The sequence below is a fragment of the Canis lupus genome, chromosome 23 (assembly GCF_048164855.1).
Source record: "Canis lupus baileyi chromosome 23, mCanLup2.hap1, whole genome shotgun sequence".
Classification (NCBI taxonomy): domain Eukaryota; kingdom Metazoa; phylum Chordata; class Mammalia; order Carnivora; family Canidae; genus Canis; species Canis lupus.
Genome location: NC_132860.1, coordinates 31508523 through 31524428, shown reverse-complemented (window position 1 = coordinate 31524428; position 15906 = coordinate 31508523). Strand labels below are relative to the sequence as shown.

The following is a 15906-nucleotide window of genomic DNA, read 5'->3' as shown; positions in this document are numbered from 1 at the left end:
CTTTTGGTACTCCCAAAAGCTTTGACACAAGCAGTCAAAAGAGGCTTGGGCTAGGAGTCAGAGGCCCAAATTCTAGTCCTGACTCTGTGCATCATGACGGCCCTCAATTTTCTCCTCGAGGAAAAGAAAGCAAGTTGAAGCCATGTTGCATGGTGTGAAGCAAGGCAAGGAGCATAAGCTCTGGGGTAGGCAGACCAGGGCCCCCTATGCCTACTGTGTCCGTTCCTACCTGTGTGAATCTCTTGGAATCACTCTTCTCTGAGCCTTAGTCTCTGGGTCTGGGAAATGGGGCAGAATTACAATACGTGCTCAGATGATCCTTGACACAATGTACACAGAGCGACCCACATGGGCCAGCCCCATAGTATTACTCAGTACTTGTTGGATTAATCAACTAATTATTTAATAACTGGCACTTTGACTTACCATAAGAAAATAACTGTATATTTTCACAACCACTTTTACTCCCAAATATAATCCTGTGCCTATAAAGAAGCTCAAAGAACAATAGCCATTCTCAAAGAAAGAGAAATGATATCCTGCATTTCCTTCCCCACCAGCATCTGTAGCAGTGAGTTGGGACACACCCCCAGTGTTTATGCTCTGACCGGGCTATTGCCAAGAGAAGGTACCAGTTCCAACCAAGGATAGCAAGGCCACTGACTGCTCAGGCATCTTATCCTTTTCTGGGGTTAAGAACTATCTTATCCACTCCACAGATCTGAGCTAGATTCCAGGATTTTTCTCAAAAGTTAGTGCAGTCTTTCTTATATTTAGGCAACTTTAAAAAAAAAAAAAAGATGTTATTTATTTATTCATGAGAGACACAGAGAGAGAGAGGCAGAGACACAGGCAGAGGGAGAAGCAGGCTCCCTGTGGGGAGCCCGATGTGGGACTCTATCCTGGATCCTGGGATGACAACCTGAGCTGAAGTCAGGTGCCCAACCGCTGAGCCACCCAGGCATCCCTAGGCAACTTTTTAAATTCAAAAGTGCCACATTTCCTCACTTTTAAGATGTACCATCAATTTAATAGCAACTTTTCAGCTTGGGGAGCAGTGGAGACACACTGCTCAAAATTCACACAAGGACTTAAGACACATTCCAATTTCAGAAACATTAAAGTGGGAAAAGGAAAAATGGACCTTGGAGTCCAGGAAGTATGGTACCTGTTTTTCCTCTTTGGTACCTCTGCCAAGCGCCCTTTCCTTCTTTCACACCAGGCTTAGATGCTCCACTTGCAGCCACCTCAGTAGAGTCTCCATAAAAAGTTCTTTCAGCTTCATCTTATGTCTGAACTCTGGGAAGAAATAAAAAGCAGCTGCTAATGAGGGGCAGGCTTGGGAAGTCACAGCCCACATTAAGTGGGGATCATTTGAGATGGGCCTCTACAAGATGCCATTCCACCCAAAGTCACCATTAATGGACATATGTGCATTCAGCAAGAAGCAGCTTTAAAAGATAAATTGACACAGGCTTTTTCACCATTCAAAGGAAGTAAAATACAGATTGCCAGTGAATAATGCATAGCAAGTTTAAGGCAGATCTTAGGATTCTGCTTGTGTGAGAAAGAACAGGAGAAGAATGGAGGGGGGAAGGAAGTGGCAGAGGGAGGGGCTGATCTGTTGCTGTTCTCACCAGGAAGACTCAAGGAGGGTTTCCTACAAAACTACATCTTTTTTTTTTTTTTTTTGCCTCACATAGACATAGCCTGTAATATATCTAGTTCAATCCAGCGAATGTTTACTGAGCACATACAATAATAGCAATGATAGCTAACAATTTGAAACACTAATTAAGGATAAAGTAGATGCCTAGTGTTTTATATTCATGGTCCTGTTTCAGCCTTGCCACAGCCCTATGAGATATTATTAACATCTCCATTTTCCAAATGAAGACAGTAAGTCACTGAGAGGTTCAGTGGCTTGTCCAGAGACACATGCCTGGCAGGGCATTGGGACCCAGACAAAGAGGCTCCAGAATCCATTCTCTGAACTACTGATCTAAAGGCCATGGGGAGCCTTTGAAGACTCATGATCAGTACTAGAAAGGTTCAATGTGACAGATCTGTGAAATAAGGTGATGGAGCTAGAGGACAAGAGACATACATGACGGTGACCAGTACAGTGCCAGGCACATAAAACTAGCAACAGCTAACATTTACACAGCACTCAATACCTGCCCAATACTGTCCTCGGCCCTTCACATTCATTATCCCGCTTAATCCTATGAGCTAAGAGTATAGTTATTATCCCCAAGGTACAGATAAAGAACCAGAGGCACACGAGGTTAAGGAATTTGCCCAAGAGAGTGGCAGGGTTGGGACTTGAACATTGATAACCAGGCTCCAAAAGCCATGCTCTCAATCTCTGGACAGTAGCACCTCTCACAGCAGGCACTTAGGTATTTGAGAATGCCTTCACTACCGGAGTGGTAAGTCCTGCAACCCCTCGGCTACAGGACCACTAATGAACCCCAGAAAGAGGCGCCTGGGTGGCTCAGTGGTTGAGCATCTGCCTTTGGCTCAGGTTGTGATCCTGGGGTCTGGGATCGAGTCCCACATCAGGCTCCCCACCGGGAGCCTGCTTCTCCCTCTGCCTGTGTCTCTGCCTCTCTCTCTCTGTCTCTCATGAATAAATAAATAAAATATTTAAAACAAACCAAAAAAAAGAGGCTAATGGAAGGAGAGGCATTCGTTCTGACCAAGGAACTGGGGAAGTGTCTGGGAAGAGATGACAGCTAAGCAGAGCCTTGAAGGGAGGACTTAGGTTATTGAAGAGGAGGGGCAGGTGCAGACAGAAGCACCAGCTGAAGAAGAGCAAGAGGCAGAAGGTGACAGCACAAACTCAGGTGTTTCCATTTCTAGAAAAGAATTGTGTGCATTTTATAACTGAAAGTTACTCTTCCCCAGAAGTTTCTTTTAGCTAAAGATCTTAATTTAAATGTTTTAATCAGGTTTAAAATATCCAAATCAGATTATTTTTAAATCATTGGTATATCTATGCACATATATGTATATATGAGACAGTGACTTAAAACATATATATATTTGACATTTTGTCAGTGATTTAAGTATCAGAGTTATTTCTCGCCTGATTATAAAGAATATTGTTACCTGGTGTATATTAAGAACCTTAAAAATGATCAACCCTTTGTCCTAGTAATCCTAACTTAACCCAAAATGAAGACAGTGATTTATCCAAAAAGTATATTTTTAATACAGATGTAATTCACATGCTATAAATTTCACCCTATAAAATTAAAAACATACAGTTCACCCTTTTAAAGAATACAATTCAGAGGGTTTTAGTATATTTACAAAGTTGTGAATTATTAATGCTATCTAATTCTGGAAAATTGTTATCACTCCCAAGAAGAAAGCTCATATTCATTAGCGATCACTCTCCATTCTACCCTTCCCTCACTAATCTACTTTCCGTCTCTATGAATTGGCCTCTTCTGGACATTTCATAGAAATGGACTCACTAACACATCATGTGGTCTTTTGTGTCTGACTTCTTTCACTTAGCATAATGTTTACAATATATTTATTTGCAGTGTCACTTTGTAATTATGAAAAACTGGAAACGATATCCACTTGAGAGTTGGTTAGATAAATTATAGTATTTGCACTTAATGAAATACTATGCAGTCCTTAAGAGAAGCATTTATGAGAAATATTCAATAAAATAATACAATGATCAGTGAAAAACTATAAGCAATTACTTCAAACGATAAATATATTCAGAAATCTCCTAAAGTCTAGGAATGTACAAAATATTACAATGACTTTCTTTGGGTATTGAGATCCTGGACGATCTCCCTCTATTTTCCTAGTTTTCTTCAGTGACATATAGTGAGACAAACCCATTTAAAAACACACCACTGCCCCTGCCATGTACACGCCTCCGGCCGTCCTCAGCCCTCTGAGCAGAGCCATCCCTCTCCCCGCCCTCAGACCAGGTCCGGAACAGCTACTACATCGGGGCCGACGGCTCCCTGCGGCTGCTGCTGGCCAACGGCATGGAGGTGGCGCTGCAGACCGAGCCCCACCTGCTGGCTGGCACCGTCAACCCCACCGTAGGCAAGAGGAACGTCACGCTGCCCATCGACAATGGCCTGAACCTGGTGGAGTGGCGGCAGCGCAAGGAGCAGGCTCGGGGCCAGGTCACTGTCTTCGGGCGCCGGCTGCGGGTGAGCAAGGCCGGGTCGGGCAGGTCTCAGCCCCTGGAGGGGGCAGGGGCCTGGCAGGGTGGCACGCGGAGGGGGTGTAGGGAGAGACAACGAGGACCAATCCGGAGAACCAGCTTCCCTTCTTGAAACTGGCCCTGGGGGAGAATGTGTTCCTGGGCCCTTTGCAAAAGGGGGAAAGTCAAGTAGGCAGCTCCCCCCACCCAACCGCCCACCCTGGAATTAGTCTCAAGTATCTTTTCAGCTGTTACTTGTGGAAAGACTGCCAGCTTCGGTGTTGGGCCTGAGTTGGATTTCCAGCTTCTGTTACACCCTGACTGAATTCGAGCCAATCCATACTGTCCGTTCCTTCATCCAAAGCCTTAGTTTCATTCTCCAAAAAAAGTGGGAAGGATACCATCAGTTTGACAAGTTGCTATGAGAATTAGGAATAGTCAAAAAAAAAAAAAAAAGAATTAGGAATAGTCTATAAAGTGCCTAATACAGAGCCTGGCACCCAGTCAGTGGTCAATAATAATACCTACCCCTGTTGTTACTGCTCTTCTTACTATTGGTTTTGTCATTACTGTTATTCATCAGGACCAGAATTCAGTTTAGCTGTTTGGATCCTAAGCCACATCCTCCGCTCTTTCCAGGCAGTTATCTCCTCCTCAATGAGCAAAACGACCTCCCACCCCACCTGTCCCTGCCCGTGGTTGGCATGTGTGGTCTGGCAGTTCAGAGTGCTTTTCAGTGTGTGGCTGCCCTGAACCAGCCCCTTCTCTGCCTCACTCCCCATGTTTCTGTAGAGTGTTCCCTCTGGCCCAGGCCCAATCGCCCAGCTGCTTTTTCCTCCAGCTTCAGAATGGAAGGTGAGGAGGAGCAGGACAATGAAGAAACTAACCCTGACTTTCAGCACGGCACCTTGCAGACCCCTGGTGCTCTACAGACACTTGCTGGGCTGACGGGAACCACAGAACCGGCTAGATGTTATGTTCCTGATTCCTAAAACCCAAAGAAGCATCCTCATGCAGCACAGCCGGGGCTGTCTTGACATAGCCAGTATCACACAACTAGAACCCAGAAAACCAGGCTTCCTGTGTTTCCTCAATGGCCAAGGACTCCAGCAAAAGTCAAATGTGGGAAAGAGCCTTCCTCCAGTTCCCTGAGGAAGGCCTGGCTGCCTGCACGGTCTGTGGCCTGCCAGCATCTGCAGCCTCACGGAGGAGCCCCTCGTGCACCCCGGGCCATGTGCTAAACGGAAAGTTTGACCTTGCTCTGATTCCTGCCTGGGCCTCGTGTGTAGCCCCGAGCGACTCCTCTGCGCCTCACACTCCTCTGCGGAAAGCAGATAATATATTCCAAGTACCTAGCCCAGTGATGGTAGACCCCAGGTGCTCAATAAACAGCAGCGATTAGTGCTAGGAGGATTTCCCCTCTGCAGTGTGAACTGGACCAGAAGTTTCCCAGGCTTTAATTGGTCCCTCTCTCAGCCTGAGATTAATGGTGCTCTAGTCGGGTGGCCACATCTCTGCGTCCTCCCAAAATAAATGGCCACCCACAGTGGCGGCATGTGGAATTAGAATGTTAGCCGGGTGTGCCGCCCCATAATGGAGCTCATTTTTTATACAACTGGGAACTTTTTTAATAAAGAAAGATGTAAAATAATCTCATTGCCGCCACTGCCGAGCACAGGAAGCATTAGGCGGTTCCCCAGTGAGCTGCTTAATTCAATTTTATTAATTTTGCCACAGAGGTTTAGCTCCCCTTCACTAGGGGTCCTCTGGCTGGGGTGAGGGGGGCAGCTGGCTGGGTGGCACCCCCTAAGGGGGCAGTCACAAGGGACCTTGCAAAAGATGCTTTTAAATAGCCCCCATCATTGGTGGTGGTACAAACCCTGAATCTTCCTTTGCCCTCCAGGCAAAGAACACAGCTTCAGTCTCCAGCGCTCCGATTTTTCTTGGGAATTGTCTGCCACAATGTTTTTGCTCTACAATTGTGTTTGATTACCCCTGGGAAGGCAACCTTATTATAACCAGGCCATTCACAGCTAAAGTTGTCTCAACATCATTATAAATCCTTATTTTCAAGGTTTGAGAATTTGTTTGGAAAGAAGGGGGAAACGCACATGTCTCTACTTTCTCTGAGAATGACCGTGATCATTTGCTGTCTTAATGGAAATAATTGCAATCATTAATTCGGGACCTTCCATGCACCCAGAACTCCACTAGGTAATTTACTTGGGCTGCTTCAGTCCTCACAGTAGCCCGGCCGTTTCACAGAGGAAAAAAACGAGACTCAGAGGGAACGACGCTTGCCCAAGGTCACACAGAAAAGTGGGTCACAGCACTGAGGCTGGAATCCTGGCCTTAAATCCTAGACCTGAGCCCTTTTTACCTGCAGGGCATTTCGCTGCCGTGGTCCACATGTGTGCTTTTGCATCATGTGACCTACATCGTCTGCTTTCTTCTTGTGTTTTCTTTACGACTTGTCAAACTTAACTTGCGACTAATGAAAGAGTCAGAAAATGTGCCCAAAAGTCTTATCACCAATGAGAGGGGACCAGCATGTTAGCTTTGGAGTAGCTGGCAGTGTTTCAGGGGCAACCAGTGCCTACAGGGTGGATCCCAATACAGAAGTGGGCCTCTGAAGTAGATTTCTTTATTAAACTATGAAAAATCCTGACCTTGCTGCCCTAGCGGGAGCCCTGTATCCCTAAAAGGAAACTGAATTGTGTGCTGACCTAGCAGCTCAGGTGGAGATCATACAGGGGGATCCTGATCCTAGAGGCAGGAGTAGAGTGTGCCAAAGCTAGGACTGCGTCTGTCCCCAGGCAGCCCACAGCCAGAGAAGCTGTCCTAGACTCAAATGCACAATGCCTACCAGGGCCTTCAGGAAGAAGAAGACACCTTGGGAGTTGACCCCAGCAACCAGGGAGCCCTAACTATGGTGGCAGAGGGCAGGAAAGACCCCAGAGAGGATGGGAAGTCCAAGGCCCCAAAAAGGGGCAGACACACTCAAAGGCCCCCTGAGTACTTGTTGGCATGCCACCATAGTGAGAGTCACATCCAGATGCAGTCACTCACCTGCCAGGAGAGCTGGAGCATGTCCCTTTACTGGTCTCCTCAGTGCCAAACACTAAACACATTCCCTGGCACGTAAGAAATGGGGTCACGTGTGAATTTGCTGGACCTACTTGGCCTCTCCCATTTTAGGAGAGAGTCAAGAAGCATCTGCTTTTTTTGTCCTCATTAGAAGAAACACATCAGGAAATGATATGCACTGTCTTCAGTACTCACCACTGTTTGCTCAGCACCTGCATTGACTTTATTCTCACAATGGCCTCATGTAATTGGCATGATTATTCGCCTTTCACGGAACTGACAGGTGATAGAGCCAGGACCCACACCCTGTCTGCTCATACCAAAGCTTTCAATGTCCAGATTAACTCATTTTTTCCTCCTACCCCTTCCCCAGGTTCACAACCGGAACCTCCTGTCCCTGGACTTTGACCGCGTGACCCGCACCGAGAAAATCTATGATGACCACCGCAAGTTCACCCTCCGGATCCTGTACGACCAGGCAGGGCGGCCCAGCCTCTGGTCACCCAGCAGCAGGCTGAATGGTGTCAATGTGACGTACTCCCCAGGGGGCCATATCGCTGGCGTCCAGAGAGGCATCATGTCTGAGAGGATGGAATATGACCAGGCAGGTCGCATCACATCCAGGATCTTCGCTGATGGGAAGACGTGGAGCTACACCTATTTAGAGAAGGCAGGTGTCCACCTCACCATCACTGGCCTTAGTCCATAGGCCAGGCATTACAGCTCAACCCGTGGCCAAGCCCAGCCTGCTGACCTGAGTGGGATGGATTAGACACATGTGGTCTCCAAAAGGATAATGTTCAGAAAAATCTGCAACAGAGAACAAGGAGCCTGACAAGCATTTGGGTAGATCGGAGTGATGGTGTGGCCAGTGGGAGTTTTGGGGCAGAAGATTGTGAAAGCCTCCCATGATAGACTGGACCTGGGAAGAAGCCCAACGCTAACGGGTTTCACAGAGCAGGACTCAGGGTCTGGACCTAGGCAGGGGTCTTCACCTAGGTCTGGGACACACAGGGTGATCTGGTCACAGAGAATAGAGCAGAAGCCTAGGGATCAGGACTTAAGCAGGAGGTGATTAATCCTGAGTTTTGAATGGTAGGCATAACTGTAGTAAATCTTTTCTGCTTCAGATTAGGATTTATTTCATCCCAGGGGCTAGGAATCAGAAAAGCCCTAACAGCAAAAGTAGGTCTCAAATAGGAGAAAATGGTAGCTTTGCTGCCTGGATGCCTCTAGGTCAGTTACCTGTTAACTTATTCCTGAAAAAGAGCCTGCACCTCAGGCCCCAGGTCCTGGCACCCACATCTTTACTTTGTTTCCTGCTTGGTGGCCAGCTGCCCAGGGCCAGTGCCATGATTGCTCTGTGGTCAGTCTTCCGCACCCTGTGCTGGGTGAGCATCTCCAAGAGCCATGTTCTATGGTAGTGCTATGAGAGACCTTGGAGGTCATCCAACATACTGAGAAACCCAACCCACAGAGGGAACAAACCTTCCTGGGGCCACACAAGAAGCCCATTGTTAGGAGTCAGGTCTCCCTGTTCCCATCACAGCCTGCCCCACCCCAGCGTGGGTGCATGACCTGCTCCTGCATAACGGATCGTGCAAAGCCTTAAATGCCCTTCCCAGCTGCGGTCTATAGCCCATGGGCCACACAGAGTCAACAGAAGTGGTTTAGCCAACGGGAGATACTGTCAAGGCTGTGTTTCAGGAAAATCATTCTTGCCTGAGTAGGAACATTGACTTGAGAAGGAATCTGAAGCAAGGAAGCCAAGAGAGAGGCTGCTGCCATACGGCTAGCCACTGCTCCCAGCCTTTCTCACACACCAGCACTCACTAAAATCGTCACTTTTGTACCACACAAAGGGGTGAATAAACAAGGCTGCCTACCATAGGAAGACAGATGGCCTGAGTGCCAGGGCCAAGAGCTGAGTGAAATCTTTTTTTCTTTTTTTTAAGACTTTTTTTTTTTTTTTTTTAATGAGAGAGAGAGTGTGAGCACACAAGTGGGGAGGGGGAAAGGAGGAGGGAGAAAGAATCTAAAGCAGACTCTGCTGACCCTGTGTTAGCACTGAGCCTGACACGGGGCTTGATCCCACAACCCCGAAATCATGACCTGAGCTGAAACCAAGAACTGGACATCCAAGCAACTGAGCCACCCTGGCACCCTGAGAAGTCCTTATCTTAGTACATTTGTATCTCCACTGCAGTACTCTGTGGTGCATTGGTTAGAAAGCTGCAGTTTGGGTATAGCTTAGAACCATCGGTTTCCTTGGCCTTTTTCCCCCCCCTCCTCTGAGTCTTAAGTGCACAGACTTACCCTTCCCCTCCACCGCCTCCTCCTCTCACCTCTGTTTTCCTCTCCCTCTAGTCCATGGTGCTGCTCCTCCACAGCCAGAGGCAGTATATCTTTGAGTTTGACAAGAACGACCGCCTCTCCTCCGTGACGATGCCCAATGTGGCCCGGCAGACACTAGAGACCATCCGGTCTGTGGGTTACTACAGGAACATCTACCAGCCCCCCGAGGGCAATGCGTCAGTCATCCAGGACTTCACTGAGGACGGGCACCTCCTCCACACCTTCTACCTGGGCACCGGTCGCAGGGTCATCTACAAGTATGGCAAACTGTCAAAGCTAGCCGAGATGCTGTATGACACCACCAAGGTGAGCTTCACCTATGACGAGACAGCAGGCATGCTGAAGACCATCAACCTACAGAATGAGGGCTTCACCTGCACCATCCGCTACCGTCAAATTGGGCCCCTGATTGACCGCCAGATCTTCCGCTTCACCGAGGAAGGCATGGTCAACGCTCGTTTTGACTATAACTATGACAACAGTTTCCGGGTGACCAGCATGCAGGCTGTAATCAATGAGACACCGCTGCCCATCGATCTCTATCGCTATGATGATGTGTCAGGCAAGACAGAGCAGTTTGGGAAGTTTGGTGTTATCTACTATGACATTAACCAGATCATCACTACAGCGGTCATGACCCACACCAAACACTTCGACGCATATGGCCGGATGAAGGAAGTGCAATATGAGATTTTCCGCTCTCTCATGTACTGGATGACTGTCCAGTATGATAACATGGGGCGAGTAGTGAAGAAAGAGTTGAAGGTGGGACCCTATGCCAATACCACCCGCTACTCCTATGAGTATGATGCCGATGGCCAGCTGCAGACGGTCTCCATCAATGACAAGCCACTCTGGCGATACAGTTATGACCTCAATGGGAACCTGCACTTACTGAGCCCTGGCAACAGTGCACGGCTTACCCCACTGAGGTACGACCTCCGTGACCGCATCACGAGGCTGGGTGATGTGCAGTACAAGATGGACGAGGATGGCTTCCTGAGGCAGCGGGGTGGGGATGTCTTCGAGTACAACTCAGCTGGCCTGCTCATCAAGGCCTACAACCGAGCTGGTGGCTGGAGTGTCAGGTACCGCTACGATGGCCTGGGACGGCGGGTGTCCAGCAAGAGCAGCCACAGCCACCACCTGCAGTTCTTCTATGCTGACCTGACCAACCCCACCAAGGTCACCCACCTCTACAACCACTCCAGCTCTGAGATCACATCCCTCTACTACGATCTGCAAGGGCACCTCTTTGCCATGGAGCTGAGCAGCGGTGATGAGTTTTACATAGCTTGCGACAACATCGGGACCCCTCTTGCTGTCTTCAGTGGAACAGGCTTGATGATCAAACAGATTCTGTACACGGCCTATGGAGAGATCTATATGGACACCAACCCCAACTTCCAGATAATCATCGGGTACCACGGTGGCCTCTATGATCCTCTCACCAAGCTCATCCACATGGGCCGGCGGGATTATGATGTGCTGGCTGGTCGCTGGACTAGCCCAGACCACGAGTTGTGGAAGCACCTCAGTAGCAGTAACATCATGCCTTTTAATCTCTACATGTTTAAAAACAACAACCCCATCAGCAACTCTCAGGACATCAAGTGCTTCATGACAGGTGAGGATTGGGTCTCATTCAAAGGGCAGGACCCACTACTGCTCTGGTCATTTGCCAAGAGAGAGAAAGCTTTTGTTGAGAAAGCTGGTATGGGGTAACAAGAAACATTGTCTTTCTCTTAGAACAGCATTTTCCAAAGTATTTTTAAAGAAACATTGGTTTAGAGAAATATCCTGGGAAAACTGGTACTGACATCAAATTAATTTGACAGAGCAACCACCATTCTTAAATTTTCATAATACAACGTAGCTTATGAAAAGCTCTGAGAAGTCCTGTACTAAACAGAACTGTTTGATACATTTACCCACTATTTCTCAAACATTTGAGCATGAAGCCCCCTTTTTTACCAGACACCCTAATGTTTCACTAGAGATGCCCCTGAGAATACACTTTGGAAGTTCCTGACCCAGCGATCAGGCTGGCTAGGAGTCCCCCCCGATAAGGTGGGTGAAGGTATAGCTAAAGAAAAAAAATATCCGTTTTCTTATTTGGGATGATATAATGGAAAACTCAGAATTTGGACACAGAACTGGTAAAGGATCAACCATTTCTAAGTTATGAACAGTCACAAACATTACTTCCTTGCATTCCAGTTTCCTGATCTGTAAGTGAAAGTTAGAACACCTGCACTGACACTGGTAAATTAAATATGCATATTGTAAGTCCCAGAGCAACTACTAAAGAATAAAACAGAGACATAGCTAATTAGTCAGTAGTGGAAGTAAAGTGAAGACTAAAAAATATTCAAAGAGGATAGAAAGAGGAAGGGGAAAGAACAGGTGGACAAATAGAAAAAAAAAAAAAAAAAAGCTTACCCAATAGGATGGTTGCCAGGGTGAAATGAGATACATTTTATAACCTGCCCAGCACAGTACCTGGCTCATGTTCTTCCTGATTTAAAAAGTGGGCTTTGTTTTCCGCTAGTATGAAACCAACTGGAATATAAGTGTCCCCATTGATCACACATGCCAGAAATGTCTCCAGCAGCCACAGTCCAGCCAGCAAGCGGCCAGAAGACCTCAGGCATCAGAGCAGCTATGGGGGTTCCGGTCTGGATAAAGCCAGCACTTTTTATAAAAGAGACTTCATTGTTGGTGAAAATCGGGCACATCCCAACTTGCAAACCTGGTGGCCTCCTTCTGCTTTTCCTGTAATGCCAACTATGCCTGCACCCTATTTTAAGGCAGTTTCGTTTTCATTCAACAAATGCCTCCTCTGGGCAGCCACTGTGTTAGGCACTGGGGATAGAAAGATGACCCCTGCCCTCCAGGAATGGACACTGCAGGAGGGGAGACAGACAGTTGCTGTCCAGTGTGAGGGGCCCAGGATAAAGGTTTGAGCTAATGGCCATTGAAACACAGGAGACACATTTGGCGATCAGGGAGCAACTGATGCATGAGGCCCACTTTGGAGTGGACACCCATCAGGTTCTGGGGAGAAAGGCAATCCAAGGACAGAGCACTGCATATACAAAAGCCTAGAGAGCGTGACAGGGACAGCTCACATAAGTGCCCCTAAGGGATGTGGCTGCCTCGCCCCCCGAACTTGGCCTAATCTGAACCCTGTTTCTGCTAACACTGATTGGAGGATTCTCTTTCAGAGAAGTACCCCAAGTTGCCACGTTGAGAGCAGGAGTTCCACACGTGAGGCAGAAGAGTGAACACAGTGGTGGGCAGGGGTGGTGGTGAAAGCACACTTGGGACCTGTGGGAAAGAGAAATATCCCAACACGGTTTCACTAAGCTCAACTTGCTGGCAGCCCTAGAAAAATTAGAAGAGTTAGAGGACATTTCTATTACATCTGTCTGCATCAAGCATGCCCCCTGCCTCATCCTCCAATAAGTTTCTTATGAGGTATCTTGGCAGGTTACTTTAGTCAAAAAAAAAAAAAAAAATGGTGCAGAAAAACATTTTGCTACTGAAAACCAAGATACCACTAATTCTCACTAAACCTCTTGGCTTCCACATGAGTTACATACAACCTCACTCACATCCAGCTATAACACCAATAAAAAGAGCATTTTTTTTCCCAAAACTTCCTTCATTGGTCCCGAGATACACTCCAGTGGGATAGGCTTAGGTCACATGACAACCCCCGAACCAAGCAGTAGAGCTGGAGAAAGAAAACACACTGAATGGCTCAGCCTAGATCACATGCTCCATTGCTGCCCCCATAGGTGGAATCAGCACCGCTACCACCACACAGATACCCCAAAAGGAAAGAGTGAGAAGGCCGAATGGGATGCTGCAAAGGCAACCACAAAATGTCCAGCACAGACACATGACACACACTATTGCACTAACCCTCACATGAAGCCTGTGTGAATGGGATCACTGGGCCCATTCTCAGAGGAGGACAGTGAAGGTCAGGGTGGTAAAGTAACTGGCCCACTAAGAAGCAGCCAGGCTGGGGGTAGAACTCTGCTCTGATTCCAAAATCCTCCTTCTGGAAATGGAATTCACTTTGTAGTGTGCACACGGTGAAAGGGATTGTTCCGCACCACTGCCCCAGGTGGCCACACTGCCGTCTGGGGCTGATGGGTAAAAAGGAGCTTTCTGACTTGAGGAAAAGGTCTATCTCTGGTGTCATAAAAAGGAAGAGTAAAATTCCCAACCCTTCAGAAAAATGCTGTTGAAAAACCAATGAATAAATCAATTTTCAGCACTTTTTCCTAAAGGCATAATGAGAAATGTTCCTACCTTCCATCACTTACAATTAAGACCCAGCCCTCTTTTCAGCCCCCTGGTTTCCTGGGAATTTGTAGCATTCCTCATAGAAGTTTTCTTTTCCGACTACAAATTCAGATGTAGGTTCTCAGCCTCGGGCGAAATGGCTGCGTAGGGGATCTACCCCACCCCCGCCGTTCTGTTTGTTTTAATTTCCTAAAAAACCATCTGCCACGATTCATAGAATCAGAGATTCGCAAAAACCCGGTGAGGAAAGGGACTTTGGAGGGAAGCTTGTCCAAGTGCCTCGTATCACAAATGAGGAAACGGGGGTCCAGGGACTCAGAGGCCTGGGTTTAAAGGAACACAAAGAACCTTCTTTGGGCCAGGAACCGAGCTGGGACTTCAGAGTATAGTAAACGTGATCCTTCCTGTAACAGACTTAGAAGGGTTCCTGCTGCATGATGGCTGCCCAGAGGGGTAGGACTACTGGCGTTCTCCATGGCCTGGTGAAAACCACTTCTACCATCAATTTGCAGAGGAGGAGACTGAACCTCGGAGAGGTGAACAGGAAACTATCCAAGTTCACACAGTCTGCAAGCCGGGGAGCCTGAGTTTGGACCTGGGTTTTGTCTTGCCTCATCATGCTCTTTCCCTTATGTGATCTTTCTAGAAATAGAACCTGGGTCTCTAAGCTGCCCCTCCTGCCTTCCCTCCACCCCAGTACCTCCAGGTTTCACACCCAAGAGAGGGGCTCTGGGACATCCAAAACACAAAAAAAATAAACAAAAATAAAGGAAAGCATGAGGCTCTCGAATGGGAAGACAGCATGGGATGCAATGGTGGCAGGGACACCAAAGGACACTCTTTATCCCTGGGGTGCCCTCAGTGGGTACTAGGGGAAGACAGTTCCACTGATGCCTGGACCCTGAGCAGGGCCTCCCTGACCAAGGATGTGTCTCCTTTGGAAGAAGCCAAAAGCAGGCCTGCATACCCAGAGCCCAGAAGTGCCAGCTCTGAGGCTCAGCGCTCCATCCCTCCCACCCCAGACCCTGAATTCTGAGTCTCTGCTCAACAAATGCTTTAGCATCTCCAGATGCCCCCTTCTCCAGGAAGGCTGAGCCATGCTGGGACGCAGGCTGGCTGGCTGTCTCCTGTAGGCCCCCAATCAGCTCCCACCTGCCATCCCAGGCTCTTCCTCCTCCAGCCCGGTTTTCTTTCTGGTTCTCTCTCTGCCTCGCCAAACTGCTCTCCCATTACCTGAACACTCCCTGCACTCACCTCCCCTCTCCAGGCCTTGCCTTGTACTACGGTCTTTGCCCGAAGCGCCCCCTTCGTCTCTGCTGAAGCCTCACAAAATGTGTACAGCTTTCAATGTCTGTGAAGACTTGTCAGCCCACCCAACTGAAAGACTTCTGTCCTCCTCTCATCTTTTTTTTCTTGTGTCGATACTTTGCATGCCCACGTCTCGTCTCTCCTTCAGGGTCCTGAGTGGGTAGCATGGTCCTGGGCACATTCAGCAGCAGTGGGCCAGGTAGCCGATGACAAGAAGGTGCCCACCTTCTTTCTTTTCCTTACGTCTTGGCTTCCCTGATTCTGCTTCTCAATGGGCTCATGGGAAAATCCTCTGTCCCTCTACCTAATACTTTATAATTAGTAACCCCCCAGGAATGTTATAATATCAATGAAACCAGTGCCTATGGGGCTAGATCCTCAAGCCCAGTATTAAAGATTGGAAAATGAAGGCACAGGGAGGTTGAGTGACTTCCTTTGCGGTCATGTCCGAGAATAAATGAAAGGTAAGATGGGGCAGGGGTGGGGGTAGGGGTGGGGTTGAGTGGGACTCTTTGATCTTTGGTACAGGCCATCTCATTGCTTGTTTCTTAAGTGAGTTTTCTCTTGGAAAACATTCATTTACATCTTCCCTTTGGGTGTGTCTGTCCTCTGCAAGTGTGTCCTGCCGATGCTTGGGGAGGATGTGGAGG

At 48.0% G+C, this 15906-nt stretch overlaps 1 protein-coding gene across 5 annotated transcripts in view; it reads left to right on the top strand.

Moving 5' to 3' along the window:
- Positions 1–15906, top strand: part of TENM4 (teneurin transmembrane protein 4) — a 2813748-nt gene that overhangs the window by 2789190 nt on the left and 8652 nt on the right. For all 5 annotated transcript variants that reach the window (XM_072794810.1, XM_072794811.1, XM_072794814.1 and 2 more), the window contains 3 exons: positions 3958–4193; positions 7647–7943; positions 9641–11255. In XM_072794810.1, coding sequence (XP_072650911.1) covers positions 3958–4193; positions 7647–7943; positions 9641–11255 — 2148 coding nt within the window. The remainder of the gene's footprint in view (positions 1–3957; positions 4194–7646; positions 7944–9640; positions 11256–15906) is intronic.